Source organism: Penicillium solitum, assembly GCF_028829755.1.
Source record: "Penicillium solitum strain IBT 25940 chromosome Unknown utg000003l_segment0_segment0, whole genome shotgun sequence".
NCBI classification, from domain to species: Eukaryota; Fungi; Ascomycota; class Eurotiomycetes; order Eurotiales; family Aspergillaceae; genus Penicillium; species Penicillium solitum.
The window spans coordinates 4,301,341-4,316,609 of record NW_027072123.1 but is presented as its reverse complement, the minus strand read 5'-3'; the positions used below and the strand labels follow the sequence as shown (position 1 = coordinate 4,316,609).

The following is a 15,269-nucleotide window of genomic DNA, read 5'->3' as shown; positions in this document are numbered from 1 at the left end:
CCCTAGTTAATGCGTTGGATTGATGATGCAAATTGGAACACTGCCGTGACGTGACAACGGGGGCCTTTTATTATCGTGATAAGAGTAAGAGAAACATGGAGCCAAAGAACAAAATTGCCCTTCGGCTCAGGTATCAACCGCTCTCACGTTGCTCTTGTGCTATCCCGTCATTGATTGACCGTACACGGCACATATCATCCAGTGAAGACCGTAGACGCCGGGATTTGCCCTCAAACCAACGGAAAGCCCAAAACAACCACTTTCCCAAATCTAATCCTGTCGTCCCTTCAATAACCGCTGGGTAACCTTGTCCTTCTCTATAATGTAAACCTGGGCACCCCAACCGGAGAGAGCATCTCGGTCCACGGCGCTAAGCAGTGCTTGTGAGATTGTCTCGAAGAGGTCCTCGGGGGCCTGTAATGACAAAGTGTGTTAGACAGCGCATCTACTAGGGGTATGATAACAAAATTTATAGGATACATACCAGATCAGGCTCCCACAGACCCTCGCAAGTACCGAAGAGCTGGTCGCTTGCTGTTCCGCTGACAATGAAGTCCTTGGCGAAATCGATACAGCCAATGCTGTCAAAACCGCAGATGAACGGCTTCCCTGTTGTTGGGTTGATACCAGCCAACACAGGGCTGACAAAGTAAGGACCGAAGCGCTTCTCATACAGCGATGAGCTCACTAGGTTGGCGAGGGTCTGCGGTGCGATGTCGCGCTCCTCGCGCAGCCGGTACATGTTGACCTTGTAACGGAAGAGATCGGAGACGGTGTTGACATCGGTGGCGAGGCCAGTCAGGCCGAGATAGGTGGATGGGGCGTAGTTGAAGATCTTGGGGAAGTTGTTGGAGATGGTCAGGGACTGCATGCCCAGGCGAAGGTCACAGGCGATGGCGACGCAGTCCTTGCCCACCATGGCGACACAGGCACCGCCATCTGCAGAACGATTAGTATTTTGGTTGGATATTCATGAGGGACAAGGTTCCGGCATACTGATGTCGAAGGGGTTGGACTGTGATGGGAGAAGTCGGTCAGCTTGGAGGTCCAGAGATTCGTGGACGATAGGGACAAAGGGCGCATTTTTCTTACCATTATTGCAGTGTTTTAATGCAATTCAATATAACAGGGATATTCCAGAGCTAAAGCACAAGAAAAAAGAAGAGAAAATGTGGTTGAGAAGGGGGCGGGTTGGGGGAGGTGATGGAGGTGAGTTGATGACGGGGAAGCTCTGAGGTACGCGAGAGCTCAGATGACGCCCGCACCGCTGCCTGTTTCGTATGCTTCGACTACTTTCTGCGCCATCTTTCTCCCCGCATTCGACTTTCACCATTTTTTACCTCTTTACTTTCATTTATCTATTTGAAATCTCTATATTGAGATATTGAGTCTACTCTACTTTATTGTCAGAGCTAGTATCCTCCATAACACAATGAGTGCCCACGTTGTGGTGATCGACGCGACAGCCAGGCGGGCAACAATCAAAACTACTCCCACCAAACACTTGACCGATATCCTACAGGAAGCATGTTCGAAGCTTGGATATAACGCTAGTCAGTACTCATTAAAGTGAGTTGGTGTTTCTTTTCCCTCATGACAACTCTGACCCGGTCTTGTCTATGCAACAGACACAATCGCAAGCAGTTGGATCTTTCTCTTTCCTACCGTTTGTCTGGTCTTAGCTCCGGCGCGAAGCTTGAACTTGTTCAACTATCTCGGTCCCCGTCAGTCGTAACCGTCGGCCTACAACTGCCCGAATCTGAGGCCCGTGATGCCCCGAATGGCCGCATACTTGATAAATTCCCTAGTACGACTACACTATGGATGGTACTACGCAAGTTCGAGGCGGGAGTTGCAGGGAGTGGCCCAGTAAGGAACCTCACTTCACGTGCGGTGCCCTCTGCCGATGGTGGAGATGTCGCCGGACGACTGTACTATGAGATCCCCGTCCTACAGATCTTGGAACGTGAAGTATCGAGCTTCACGGATCTACAAAAAACCCTAGCCCAGCTAGGTTTCAACAGTGGCAATGTTCTTATTCGACTAAGTTTCCGACGGACCGATGAGCCTATCGAGGAAGCCATGGTCAAGATTGGCGAGTTCTTCAGGTCCTCAGAGGATGAGGCTCCTTCGGCACAGGATAAGAACGCAGCGCCCGCAGTACCGCCGGCAGCAGCTCTCGCTGAGAGCACAAGCAAAGAGCCTGCTCAGGATCTCTCTAGTTCATTGCAACCTGAGCCCTCCGCCATCACCGCCGCATCGGATGAAGTTGCCCCTCCCCAATATATCTCCGAACCGGCCACTTCCACGGTCGACTCTGGCCGAACGATTACCGTCTTCTCCCCTCCCTCGGAAGACACTCCTTCGTCAGCAAAATTAGACTACAATGAGAGTGATTACGTACCCTCTATCGAGCACGCAAAACTGCACCAGCGGTTACTCAACGAGTCCTCTCGCCCAAAGCGCTTGCCAACGGACGCCGAGATTGCCGCCAAGGCAGAGGCAGAAGCGGCAAGGCGAGCAGCAATCCACGAGGTCAACGTGAAGATCCGTTTCCCAGATCAGAGCCAAGTGGTTGCCAAATTTGGGACCTCGGACACAGGACAGTCGTTGTATGAATTCGCACGTGGGTGCCTTGCTCCACCGTTCGCCAGCGAGAACTTCACTCTCACTGTCCACGGTGTATCCCGGTCCAAGCATACAAACGCCATACCCCCATCAGACAAGAAGCATCTGATTAAAGACCTCGGACTGGCTGGCCGTGTACTCGTCAACTTCTCTTGGGCTGATAACGCCGCCTCGTTTGTTCATGAACGCCGAGCGGAGATTCTACGCCCCGAGCTTCGGAGCCAGGCTCAACAGCTCAAGGTAGAGCAACCACCGCAGCTCAAGGAAGATGTGCCTGCTCCCTCACAGCCAGGTCCGAGTAGCGCTCAGGGCGGTGATAAGCCCAGCGGAGCACGGAAGAGTGGCGGTATGCCTAAGTGGCTAAAGCTACCCGGTAAGAAATGAAATTGTGATGATGGAATGTATTTAGTTCAGGTGAGCGACATGTGCTGCTTTTGATGATCATGACTTAAGTATGTGGCGCATCCTTTGAAGACGCATCAACATCTTAGATGTGCGGATAGACTTGAATCAAATGCCTTTCTAACTTTCATTTATATACTTGTATACTTAGCCTCAAATGATAATGTAACACTCTGGACTTGACACCAAAAGCATAGTGCTGTGTAAAGCCAATGAGATGATGTCGACTCTTCATACATCCATGGATATATATGAAGTCAAAATTTCTTCATACTTGGATAACCATACGCATTTCCATCTACGTTGTAAACCTCCATTTAGAAAGTGGCTCAATTGCAAATATCAAACGTGAAATGGTTGAATAATTGTTTTCATTATGGTTTCACTCCATACGACAGAGAAGGAATCCCATATTTGCCTTCCCCTTCATGCACGCCCAATGGCCACGAAACCCCCTTTCCGATCCGAGAATCACGCTTTTTTTTGCGTCGAGTCGTTAAAACGAAAGAAAAACAGGAACGGGTTGGAAAATTTAGTGAGCAGCGGTGCGGCGAGACTCAGCAATAACCTTCTGCATGGACTCAACCTTGGCCTTGCCGCGGCCGAAAGTACCGAGCTGGATATGAAGTTAGCAAAAGTGTTAACTCAAATGGATCGACTGGTCGGTCTCTGATCCTAATGGAAATCGTCTTGACTTTGGCCATAGGTCTCGGTCGCTGATAAACAGAACAGTAATTGTGTGGGATTGTCCAAGCAGAGATAGGAATTAATCTTCCTCGGCAAGACTGATCCACACAGTACCATTCCGATACAGCGAGACCTCGACTAAATCGACCCGAATCCAACGTAGTCCATGCGACAGAGCCAACCAGACGAAAGCGGAAAAAGGATTGAGAGTAAACGTACGCGCTTCTTAGCGAGCTTGCGGGCACGCTTGTCCTGGGCGTTGCGCAGCAACTCAATGATGCGGCGCTCGTAGGGAGCGAGACCAACGACCTCCTGGGCGATTTCGCGGACGAAAGCGGTGCGGCGGGAAGACTTGCCCTTGGTGCGCGAGATGCGAGTCTTGGGGGTGTTGAGGGCGGTGGTTTTCTATATCAGAGCCCAGTCAGTATGTCTGTTTCGCCAAGTCTCATGAAACGGCCGCGGGTCCCAATGTTCTCTTCTATTCGCCTTTCTAGTCTGTCTGTCGGGGTGGGTTCATAGCGTGATCGGATGAAGGTTGCGTGGAGGGCGAGTGCTGGATTCGGTGCCAAAGTCGAATGCAACAAAAAGTTCCGTGATATCGAAAATTTCCCTGACGAGTCCGTGATTTTTTCAATGGGCGATTCAACCGCAATCCTCCTTGCCGTGATAATTCCCAGTGTTTCCGCGATAAACCTTGACCCGACTGGTCTTGAATGGACCAACAGACCGAACGAAAAGAAAGAAGAGACCTTGGGAGACCTTCAAACGACCGAAAAACATGGTGCAAAAAGACAGTAAGAACGTACCCGGCCCGCGTTGAGTCCGACCACAATTCCGGAGCGTTCGGCCATCTCGACGGTTGTTGACTGAAGGGGTTGGCGGAGGTTGTCGAAGAGGAGGTGAGGGAGCCGTGTGAAAATCGCCTGGTCTTTTGCCTGGAACCGCAAAATGGAGCCTTGGCGTTGGTGCGGTAGGCGAGTGACTAGGGCTAGGGCTGGATTAATATGGACTAGCGTTAATACCTGACACTTCAGGCATCAAAATATAGTTATGACTTGGCATAACACGTGATAAACGTTTGCCCTTTTTTATAGATCAACCTTTACTACCTGGACTGCATCTGACTTGTTAACATCAACTCTGTCATGGATTTGGTTACATGTACTCCAACTATGAATCTTCATGGACACATGATTCATTCCTTGCAATTCTAGATGTTCAGCACTAAAGCCTGGCAGCCAGCACTCCATCAAGTGCTTCCTCCCAGCTCTCCCTCAGCTCTCCACAGAACAATTCGAGTGCAGATTCATCCAACGCCTTCTCCAAAACATCTTGGAGTGGCTTCTCGTATTCATCAGTGGCATCGCCACGCTTGACCATGTCGATGAGTGTACTGAGAGTAGCTGATTCGGTAAGGCTCTGTTTCAAACTGCGGGTGTTCGAACGGACATCCTCGAAAACTTCACGAACAAGAGTATTCAGTCTCTTTATTTGTTCGGCAGGGAGTTTGGCGGTCTTCGCGGACTTTCGAGAATCCAGATCGAAAATATTCCACAGAGCCTTGAGGGTCTCCACAAGGGTCCAGACGACATGGAAATATTCCCATGTCGGTGCAGCTGGGGTGCCTGGAGTGAACTCGATGGCCGTTCTCATGATAAGACAAGACTTCTTAGTGTCTTTCAGAGCTAGATCCTCTCTCTTAACCTTCAACCAATCCTCTACCTCGCCAAGAGAAGTCTCAATTTCGGTAGAAGTATGGGCCTTGGATCCAGCCATAAACATAGCCACTTTGAACAATTCTACGTGAATCTTCGTTGCATCAATCTCAGCGAAAGTATGGTCAGCATCAGTCTGGGAGAGCGACAATTTCCCGATTTCGGGCATCTCTAGCTTCAAGACGACTGGCTTCTGACTGCCGATGCTCTCAAGAACACTGAAAAGTCGATCAGTGAGTCGGGCGGATGCCAACCAGTTTTCCTATATTGGCATTAGTCGGTGCAGCGGTGTCACTCAAACAAACAAACTTACCCTGGGAATAGGGCCTGCGCGCAATCGGTGCTCAAATGGAGATTGATCACAACGTTCCAGGTTCATAAAAGCATCATACTTCCGGTGATCTCGAGCTGGTGATGTATCCTGGGCTATAGGGTGGTTAGTATTCAAGTATTCTGGGAGTACATGAGAGACTGGGGGTTGCTGACCAACGTCCTCATGGAGGGCTAAGTGGTTTCCTTTGTGGATTCTTTGCATCCGCCGTAAGTCCAGGGCCCACATTCTCCGGCAGATACTGTCCCTGACACGTTTTTGAAGCTCGATTGTGTCGTCTAAATTGACGTAAGTCCCATCGTCAAGACCTTTTATCAAAGAGTTCTTGATAGTGAAGTTTGCACTACGATAAAAGTCAAGAGCGCCGATAAATGCAACTTGCGGTTCAAAATCCTTGTACTCTCCGCCCTCGATAGGAGGCGCGGGATGAGGGTGGATGGTGGCAAAACGGGTGAAAAGGTTATGAGCAACACTTTCATACTGCATTTGCTTGACAGACAGCTTGCCAAACCACCTCATAGCAATCGACCCAGCGCCGAGAAGAAGGTAAATGCGAATCAACATAAGAATCGCTTCGTAGTTATGCGGTGAATCGATTAGAAGGTGTTCCAGAATCCCAGCGGCGCGAACCAGGGCAGTGTTGCTGACTTTTTTAGATGACCGGTCAGCTGGCCTGGGCTGAAGAAGGGCCATTGCTGCAATGATGCAGAAGTCATCAGTGGGCCGACTTTCCATTGCGGAAGCAGTATCTGGTTGGCTTTCTTTCTTTGAGTCCTTGGTCTTTGCTAAAAGTGTGAATGCATCGTAAAAGTAAAGGCAATTGCGGACAAGAGTCTCAATAATAGATTTGGGTGCATTGCCCTTGCCTGAAATACGGTCGCAGTACTGTAGCTTGTACGCATTGATCAATGGAATGGCATCGTCCTGGAATGTTGATTAGCTCGCATTGACTGGGTTTAGCAGAATTTGCACTTACGGGTTTCCCTTCGACACTGTCCATGCAATTTTGAGCTACTCGGTGGATCAAAGTGTCATCACGGGTCTCCAAAACCCCTCGTAAGTCTTTAAAAGCATAAAGTTTGTGCTTGTGTTGGTCGAAGTATCTTTGGCACGCAACAACCAGATCATCCTCTGTCCGCTCGCCTCGTTTAAACCCGGTTAGGACTATGTCCATGAGAGCGATGTGCGCATTCCGGGACTTTGGGCTGAATTCGATGAACTTCTCGATATGCTGCTGGGTGTCTGAAAGTAGCCTACGAAGTAGGTAATCATTTGTTAGCTGAGAGCTTGATGGTATAGAAGTAAAACATTGCAATACATACTCTGGACTGTTTTCAAGACGACGCACGGCTAAGATGAGCAAGTTCCAGTATTTCCAATCATCACGCTCATGCAGAGTGCTGCGCTCTGCTTCGTCTTCAGACACGGCAAGCAGACTTTTGACGTATGAGTGCCCTTCTTCCCAGAGTTCGGCGGCGCCCAAGCTAATAACTTTGACTAGCATGAAAGTCCTGTCATTATTAACAATCCGAGAGCTGAGACCAGCATTCTCGCTATCAAGAACCTGCACAATCTCTGTCCAGCGACCCTGCGATTCGAGAACTCGAACAACCAAGAGAAGTTCCTCGGCGGTTTGTATGGCTCTCGGAGGGCTTAGCAATTCAGTCTGTAGTAAGCCATGGATTATGTCAGTCATTTATGCCCAAATATTATATCCAATCTTCACGTCCAGCGCGCATGTAGTCTTTGGGGTAAAGTTACATACCGGGTTAGAGGGGACATCGGCTACTGCCTTCTGAGCAAAGCGATACGCAAGTGTCCCAAACAACTTGCGGTCCATGTCCGAGCTAGCCGGGTCATCTGAAACGAGATAACAGAGGAAAATGGCCCAGAAATAGTACTTTCGCTCCCGAGGAAAGTTTTTTTGGAGACTCATGGCAGCCTGTGATATGAACGAAAGCACTCATTAGCAACTTGGGCCTTGATACGATGCCAATGTAACATAGGCTTCTTCCCAACTCACTTTCTGGGCTGACTTCCAGTCACCAGCCTCATATCCGAACTTGAACCACCTCATCTGAAGAGCATGATCTTGTGGCTTTGCCTTAGCTGCTCGCTCCCATATAGCGCTCCGAAGCTCGGTATGGTCATCCATCTTCCGCAGCGTACGGTGGAGTATGTCGAGAGAGTCTAAATCCGAGATTGGTGGGTCGGCGTTGCACAGCTCGAGGGTCTCTGCAATGCCTTTCTTTTTATGAGTTTCATCCGCATGGTTGAAGAGGATATTCGCTTTCCAGGCCTGTTTGCTTGCGATCTCACGTGTTAGTCGGTCCCGTACAACTGACAGCGTCGCCGCGGGTAAATTTGAAAAAAAAAAAAAAAAAAATAATAAGGATCACTCGCCTTCAGAAACTGCGTGTTCTCGCCTTTCTTCATGCGCTTCTCAATCAGCTGTAAGGCCTGTTTCATATTGTGCGAGTCAATGGCATCTTGGATTTGGTTGTTGCGACGCAGAAACACCGCGTCATTGCTGGAGCTCATGGTGGAGGTGGTATTCAATTTGCGGGAAACCTCTTCAATTGGCGTCTTTCGCAGGATAGTCTGATCACTGTGCAAAGCACAGCATGGGCTAAAAAAGGTCAATGATCTGAGTTGGATTTGAGTGATCGACTCCGGTCACTTTTTTATTTGGCGGGGAAGGGAATCAAAGGGCAGGCGGTCAATCAGTCCCCGCACCATACTGCCGGCAAGAAACCAACATTTGAAGTATGCCGTAGTTACGCGCGCGCCATTGATGTACATACATTGATGTACATGGTTCAAAAATAGAAATGACATGAATGACACATTGAAAAATCTAGCCAACTGTTTTGATCTGTGTTTTATAGTTTAGTGTACAATATAACCCATGCGTATTAATTGGGATAAGTAGTCACACTTGAAAACAATAAGCCATACCAAAATCTTTGAGACATCCATGGTTGCTAGGAGGCCTCGGAGGGCTACAACCTTGAAAATTCTCACATATATGTAGCTTATTTTTTTTTTTTTTTTCATATGCATCCCGAGGGTTGTATTTGACTGGTTATGAAGATCCGAAGCTCTACCTACTCCGTACACCTGGACAAGATAGATAAGACTCCAAGGTTATGAAAATGTTAATATACAGGCTTAAATTAACTTCAAAGATAGTGCAATACGCCAATAGAAGTCAGGTCACTGGAAAACAACTCCAGAAAGAGAAAGCCGCTTATCTCGCAGGTCAGCGCCGGACCATAAAACGTTTCGGCTTGCCAAAAATAGTATTTTTTTACCAGCCTCGCAAGATCGCAATGCCCAACAGCAGTTAGGTTGCTTATCACATAGCAGTTCACGTAAAAGAAGCTAGGAGTTTGGGTTTGGGAGGCTTCTGATTATTGGATTGATAAAAGAGCACATGCAACAACTGCTTTGGGGATGCCAGGGATCTTGCCAGCCAGGAAAGTTGTCGATATTTTTGGTAAGAATAGTCCGGGATGATGGAAATGTCTCATTTGGGCTGAGGCGTCAAAGAAACTTTCTTCTGGGTGAGCTGTGCCTTGTTAGCAACCGAGTATACTCCGACACGTATCGAATCAAAGTCAAGGGATTTCGCGGATAAGATGCAAAACCTGCACGAGACAGGTGATTGAGACCTTAACGGCGAAGTTCTGTATTAAACTTACCCAGTTCTTTTTGCAATCACGATAAGCTCTAGACAAGGTCATCAGTCAGTGAGAAAGCTCAGATGTGATAATCATGACAATATTGTACAAGCTGGCCAGAAGTGGACCAAAAGCCAGGTACGTCGCAGGGATAGCAAGTCAAAGTGTTGATATGAGAATTTCTGACATACTGGAAATAATCATGGCACATTTCGCGCTCGAAGGCATTCCGTTTCATACACTTGAGACTCCGATCCGCGAAGTCTTGGCATGGGTCGTAGTACTCGCTAGCATGTTTACTAAAATCGCAAGTTAGCTATCAGTATGGATAAACTCCACACGTATTCAGCCCAATGAATATGCGACCATCGGGCTACTCGGTGTTGCTACGCGTGGCCCTCAGAGACCCCATAGTCCATGTAAAAATGATCCCACGGAGCACATCCGCGGTCACGGATGACTTCAGAAACGTCATATAACGTTTTAGGAATGGACAAACATAGACAAGAGTAGAAGGAAGAAACATTGAAACATACTGTGTGAACTTCTTCTCCGCTTTCTTCCACGCCTTGTCGTGAGTATCTCCTTGGGTTGACTCGGCCGCCATGGGTGCAGTTAATTCGTATATCTCCTAAGTTTGTAAGAGATAATTAAAGCAATTGAATTAATCAAATAAAATAGAATGCCAAAGCGTTGCTCGGAAATCAGATTGGAGGTGGAGGTTGATTGGAGCAGAAGTTAGCGTTGGACGCAGGAAGAATTGGGGATCCGCAGTCTTGGCGCGGAGATCGGCCAATGTACCCCAAAGTCCCGAGGTCCGCATAACATGTTTTGATCTACTGTGTTAGTGTGTTGGGTTTCATCTTATTTTAGAAGCATATACATAGGTACAGCAATTCGTTATGTCTGATCTGTGAACCCACTGAATTAGCCTAAGACCCCATTTTAGAGTGCAGCTTTCTAGTCTATTTATATATATTCATGAGCACTTCACTAACTAGTTAACTACTTACAACATATACATGGTAATATGAAAGTAAAAAGTAAGTATATGCGCTTCCCAAAATTGAAAAAGCTTTACTATGACTAAATAGTATTATTAGTCTAGAAGAGTTATATGTATCTTGATACAATGCTGAGAGATGCGAGACCACAAGCACGCAGAGTTGGTCGATAGAGCCGAGGTTTGAGCAATAAGTGAGCTGCTAAGATCAAGGTCCGTCCTAAGGTTCTACAAACAGCGAGTGTATAGTAAATCCTGCATGGGTAGTCGGTAAAAAAAGCATGCAAACTCAAGTGGCAGCCTATATTGAAAGTCCAGACCGACTGAGACGCATATAGTAGATTGGAAATGCCATGGGATTAACCCGAGGACCACGTGCCCCAGCCCTATTATCAATAATTATTCCACTTAACTGTTTAGCCTTCTCCAGATACCCGTGGAACTCGCTATCCAACCTTGATTAGTGTCAATCTCCGTGTTTGTGCAGGCATCACGGGGCCCCCGAAAAGGTGAGATAATTCCATACTTCAGAAAAGTCGTAAGCACTGGAAGCATTGATTCGGGTGTCTTCAACCGAAACAAGAGTCAAAGGTAGAAAGATGAAAGTCCTATAGTGGACTGGCACACTGATAGTTACCCCTTTGTTTGCGTGACTATGCTGTCGGATTGTACGGATATGATCGGTGGTTAGACCGCGCTCAGAAATGGAAACGGTGAAGTGGTAAAAGTCCGAGGGCCGCAAATGGTAGGCATTTCAACCGTCATATTACGGGCAATACTCCAAGCTTACAAAGGTGCATAGGGTTCGGCCATAATTTTGCAAGGTCGGTATATCGAGCATAAAGCGCTTCGGGCACTAGGGATGACAGAGCGGATCACAATGGTGACATCTTTCTGTCCTCGGTCGTCGTTCATCAAGGATGATAGTGGTCCCACGACGGTCCGTCCGGTCTCAATACTGGGTGACTTGTATCATCAATTCGCGGGGTATCGCTTCGAGGTGCTTCAGGACCGGTTCCGTGATGCCAATCGGTTTATGCGGGACCAGAAAGGAGTAAGGCGCCAATTCGACACGGCCCCGTGCTGCTATAGAGTAGATGTCAGTGTCAAGAAAGCTACAAATATTTGGCCTGCTCTTGGCAATATGGCTCTGAAGAGCTCATGATGAGATGATCAATGATTTTGAACAGTTCAATTCTGGTTTCCCTTCTTTGCGGATCTTTTTTGGGGGGCTGGGCTTCGGGTTATGATTTGGCGTTTTCCCCATCCCTTGCATAAGAAATTGAAGTTATCCATGGATATGTTGGTTCTCACTAAAGAAGATACCAAGAAATATAGGCAGAGTGGGCAGTCGCTCGAATAGTGTTAAGAAATTACTATCCATCCAAGTTAGTCAGATGGCAGAGACGTAAAAGCCCCCAAGTTCAATCGAAAGCCCTGAAAGCTCTTGAGTTGTGTTGCATGGTGTCTTTTTTAAATGTCCTGATGCATGATGTACGATCTGTAAGTGAACCAGTGGATGCAAGATCTAGTTGTGTAAATGAGGTCGAATATGTCTTGATCGGCTATGTTATTGCAGATAAACACAAGTGATTAGCTCACCTGGTATCAGTTTACGAATGAAAGAAAAGTGAAGTCAACAACCGGGCAACGTCTTTGTGTTGTAAGATCTCCCGAGGCTTCAATCACATACGAAAGTCCCTCACCTGTAAAGAGGTGTACAGTTGCACTTGTTATGTGGATTATTTTCACAATAACGACCTTCAAGCAAGCTCGAAGAGTCTAAAATGAGTGAATGTCATATGAGGACCATCGATAAAAGAAAGTGACAAGTCACGTCTGAAGTTGCCAGGTCGAAGCTCCTTGGGGCCCCCTTCCTCATGATTATGTGATTGCTTGCCTGAGGCCACCAAAACATCTGCCCTCTCACTTAAAGAATCTGGATCATATTATTGCTCTTCCTTGTACCCTTTCTCTTGATCTCAGACCGTCACGCTGTCTTCGCAGTGTTCTTCGACTTCTTAGCATTTGTCTCTGCGAAAAATTGTTGATCACACCTTGCCACTTTGCGAAACTTTTACTCTCCGGGACCCCCACCGCATTCCGTCGACACTCGCGCATTCGCCCCAAGACGCCTTAAAACGTACTCTGGTTGATGGGCTACGCCCCTAGGGTGGAAAATATAGCTCTTGAAGAGCCCCAGAAGGTCAAAATGGCAGCTAGAAGTGGTCCTGGGGCCGAGGCATCGGGAGTAAGTCAATTCCCGCATCTGATTAACGTGACCAAGAACTAGATACTGACGCGCGCTATACAGCTGGTCAACACCCTCCAAGGCCATGTCGATGATATTCGCACTCTGATACAGTGTGGTATATGCATCCGTCCCCTTTATGAACCGTTTACTATCGCCTGCGGGCACACTTTCTGCTACTCAGTGAGTCCCTTCTATTCTGCTATCTTGTTAACTCTGTTAGCTGACCAAAATTCTTCACTTAGTGTCTATCCTCATGGTTTGCCGGTGGAAGATCAAAGCGAACATGTCCGGACTGCCGAGCACCCGTCAAAACCCAACCAGCCCCAGCTTATTTGGTGAGCTTTAACAGTCTTTTAACAACCTTGAATTCGTTTCATTGTATTAACATATCTCTCGTGTTACAGGTTCGGGCCGTTGTTCAGATGTTCACAGGCCGAGCCGAGCTTTTAGACAAAGGGGAAACGACTACAGAGCATACAAAGAATCAAAGGGATGAAGCAGAAAGACTAGACCAGGACAAGGCCAATAATCATCCAACTGAGGGAGGTTTGTTCGGGGGTCTTTTCAAGCCCAAAGCTCCCCCACCCAAACCTATCATTGACATCGATGACGGAGTGGTTCGGTGTCCGGTCTGCTCGTGGGAATTAGAAGGAGACAATTGCGCAGGATGCGGCTATCGATACCGGCCTGGTTCCGAGGAGACAGATGACAGCGGATCAGCCGACTTCAGTGAGACCGACCTAGACTCGCTCGATGATGGTACAGATGAGGAGGAGGGCGAGCTAGAGGGATCTGACCACTTCAACGACATCAATGACCATGATGGCGTTTGGGGCAACTTTGCGCTTCAGTATTACGGGGGGCCTAACATCTCTGGACGCCCTAACTGGCCCTCGGGTGCTAGCCGGCAGATTTTCGACCGGCTTGAAAACTTGATGGATGGACCAGGTATGATCCCAATGGGACTCCCGGTCCCAGTGGATCATGGCAACCATTTCGCTTCAGGTAACACCCATGGGAGTGAATACGACGAAGAAGAGGAAGGCGAAGACGAAGAGGAGAATGAGTATGACGAGTCAGACTCATTCATCGATGCTGAAAACGACCATCCGCCCACGAGTTCATTCATTGAAAATCAAGTCGAGAGCCTCGGCAGTGGCGACATGTATGAATCGGAATCAGACCGTTCCACCGGCACCGTTGTGGATGATGCTGAAGGTGGCCGCCGTCCCATACCGCTTGGGCTCAATTATAGAAACACCACACCTTACTTTGACGACGAGGCTTCTGATGAAGAGGAGGAACAGGAAATCTCAGGGGAATCGGACGAAGGGGTATCGGATGACAGAGAGATGGCCGAGGAAGACTCGGATGAATCTGACGAAGACGCAATCCGAACTGCACCGCCTCGTCAAGCTAGTCTACAATATCCACGCCAGTCCCCCTGGTTCCAAGCCCCCAGCGATGCTTCATGGCTTGCAGCGAGGCCTCCACCTGAAGAAATTCCTGACTCATCCGAGGAAGAGGAATCCTCGCCGCCTGTTAGGCCCGCTAGATCTACTGCGCGCCGTTCCATCCATAACGGGACCACTGCTCACAACGCGATCACTCTCGATGATTCCGACGAAGATCAGCCCGTCGGCCCAGTGAGAAGAACTACACAGAGGCGACGTGCCAGATTCTCTCCATATTAAAAATCTTCCAACCGCCCACGCGGTATTTGCTTTCGCATTTTATCGCCCTTCTTAATGTTTTGCTTTGGCTTCAGCGCGGCGCTTGGGTAATGATTAGAGGACTGTGGATATGGTTGGCGTTTTATCTTCATTTTAAAAGGACGACCTTTTCCCCTTTTCTTCTCCTCTTTTTTCCTTCCAATGCCTTCAACGGCTTGATCCTATCTTCATGTTTGTTTCTTACCGGCTCGGCCGTACTCTATGAATACCCCTATTTATCCTTCTTCGGTTCAGTCTTGATCTTTTGTCGCCCCTTGCCAGTGAAGTCGAAGAACCTAGTCCCTTGGCACTCAATAAACTGGCTACAAAACCTGTCATTAGATCCATGAAAAAGCCACCAGGCTCTACTGTATTAAGTCCTTGCTTTCATTCTCTTCTTTCACCAGACCAGTAAAGCGCAAATTAGCAGAGTGTACTGACTTACTTCGTAGTATTATTGCTAATACCCGTTGTGTCTGAATTGATAACTACATGTACCTACGGCAATTCTCGGGTCCATTTGGAGTAAACAAATGCATCTACCATGACCCACCTGGTGGACACCCTATTCACAAGCAAATTCAACCAAGAACAGCCAGCAGCCATCTCCACATGACGTAGCGTATGACTCTTTGGCTATTGGTTGTTGAAACAACGAACTTGGGAGATTGGATGGAAGCAAGGTTATAAAAGCGTGATACAGCTTTTCTGACCGTTTACCCTAATCACGAAGTTTACTATTCAGGGACAGTGCTGCTTGAAATAGGGATATGATTGAATACTTCAATGCACCGAAGAAATCCGGTACATATGCAAAAATGGTAAAATACACAGATGTGACTCCAAATACACCT

The 15,269-nt window shown here is 47.9% G+C and overlaps 7 protein-coding genes across 7 annotated transcripts; 3 read left to right on the top strand and 4 right to left on the bottom strand.

Moving 5' to 3' along the window:
- Positions 1 to 5: 5 nt before the first annotated feature.
- On the bottom strand, positions 6 to 1,214 carry pup3 (proteasome core particle subunit beta 3). Its single transcript, XM_065605069.1, has 4 exons — positions 1,093 to 1,214; positions 997 to 1,015; positions 485 to 939; positions 6 to 414 (listed from the first exon to the last, which is right to left on the bottom strand). The coding sequence occupies exons 1-4, from the start codon at positions 1,093 to 1,095 to the stop codon at positions 271 to 273; spliced, it is 621 nt and encodes a 206-aa protein (XP_065461969.1). The 5' UTR covers positions 1,096 to 1,214; the 3' UTR covers positions 6 to 270.
- Positions 1,215 to 1,325: 111 nt separating this feature from the next.
- Positions 1,326 to 3,129, top strand: N7455_005569 (putative UBX domain protein). The gene is made up of 2 exons (XM_040957178.2): positions 1,326 to 1,569; positions 1,629 to 3,129. The coding sequence occupies exons 1-2, from the start codon at positions 1,433 to 1,435 to the stop codon at positions 3,010 to 3,012; spliced, it is 1,521 nt and encodes a 506-aa protein (XP_040812454.2). The 5' UTR covers positions 1,326 to 1,432; the 3' UTR covers positions 3,013 to 3,129.
- A 433-nt stretch (positions 3,130 to 3,562) lies between these two features.
- N7455_005568 (60S ribosomal eL36 domain-containing protein) lies at positions 3,563 to 4,568 on the bottom strand (the record flags this gene model as incomplete). Its single annotated transcript, XM_040957055.2, has 3 exons — positions 3,563 to 3,646; positions 3,937 to 4,122; positions 4,524 to 4,568. 3 exons carry the CDS (start codon positions 4,566 to 4,568, stop codon positions 3,563 to 3,565), a joined length of 315 nt encoding a protein of 104 aa, XP_040812434.2.
- Positions 4,569 to 4,941: 373 nt separating this feature from the next.
- On the bottom strand, positions 4,942 to 8,304 carry N7455_005567 (MDM20/NAA25 family protein; the record flags this gene model as incomplete). Its single annotated transcript, XM_065605068.1, has 8 exons — positions 4,942 to 5,694; positions 5,746 to 5,858; positions 5,919 to 6,687; positions 6,740 to 7,016; positions 7,086 to 7,429; positions 7,529 to 7,705; positions 7,787 to 8,062; positions 8,167 to 8,304. The coding sequence occupies 8 exons, from the start codon at positions 8,302 to 8,304 to the stop codon at positions 4,942 to 4,944; spliced, it is 2,847 nt and encodes a 948-aa protein (XP_065461968.1).
- Positions 8,305 to 9,292: 988 nt separating this feature from the next.
- Positions 9,293 to 10,053, bottom strand: N7455_005566 (coiled-coil-helix-coiled-coil-helix domain-containing protein; the record flags this gene model as incomplete). The annotated part of the gene is made up of 4 exons (XM_040957082.1): positions 9,293 to 9,334; positions 9,468 to 9,495; positions 9,638 to 9,745; positions 9,983 to 10,053. 4 exons carry the CDS (start codon positions 10,051 to 10,053, stop codon positions 9,293 to 9,295), a joined length of 249 nt encoding a protein of 82 aa, XP_040812369.1.
- Positions 10,054 to 11,329: 1,276 nt separating this feature from the next.
- Positions 11,330 to 11,614, top strand: N7455_005565 (uncharacterized protein; the record flags this gene model as incomplete). Its single annotated transcript, XM_065605067.1, has 1 exon — positions 11,330 to 11,614. One exon carries the CDS (start codon positions 11,330 to 11,332, stop codon positions 11,612 to 11,614), a length of 285 nt encoding a protein of 94 aa, XP_065461967.1.
- Positions 11,615 to 11,970: 356 nt separating this feature from the next.
- Positions 11,971 to 14,589, top strand: N7455_005564 (uncharacterized protein). Its single transcript, XM_040957190.2, has 4 exons — positions 11,971 to 12,700; positions 12,764 to 12,883; positions 12,946 to 13,038; positions 13,108 to 14,589. The coding sequence occupies exons 1-4, from the start codon at positions 12,605 to 12,607 to the stop codon at positions 14,395 to 14,397; spliced, it is 1,599 nt and encodes a 532-aa protein (XP_040812484.2). The 5' UTR covers positions 11,971 to 12,604; the 3' UTR covers positions 14,398 to 14,589.
- The last annotated feature ends 680 nt before the right edge of the window (positions 14,590 to 15,269 follow it).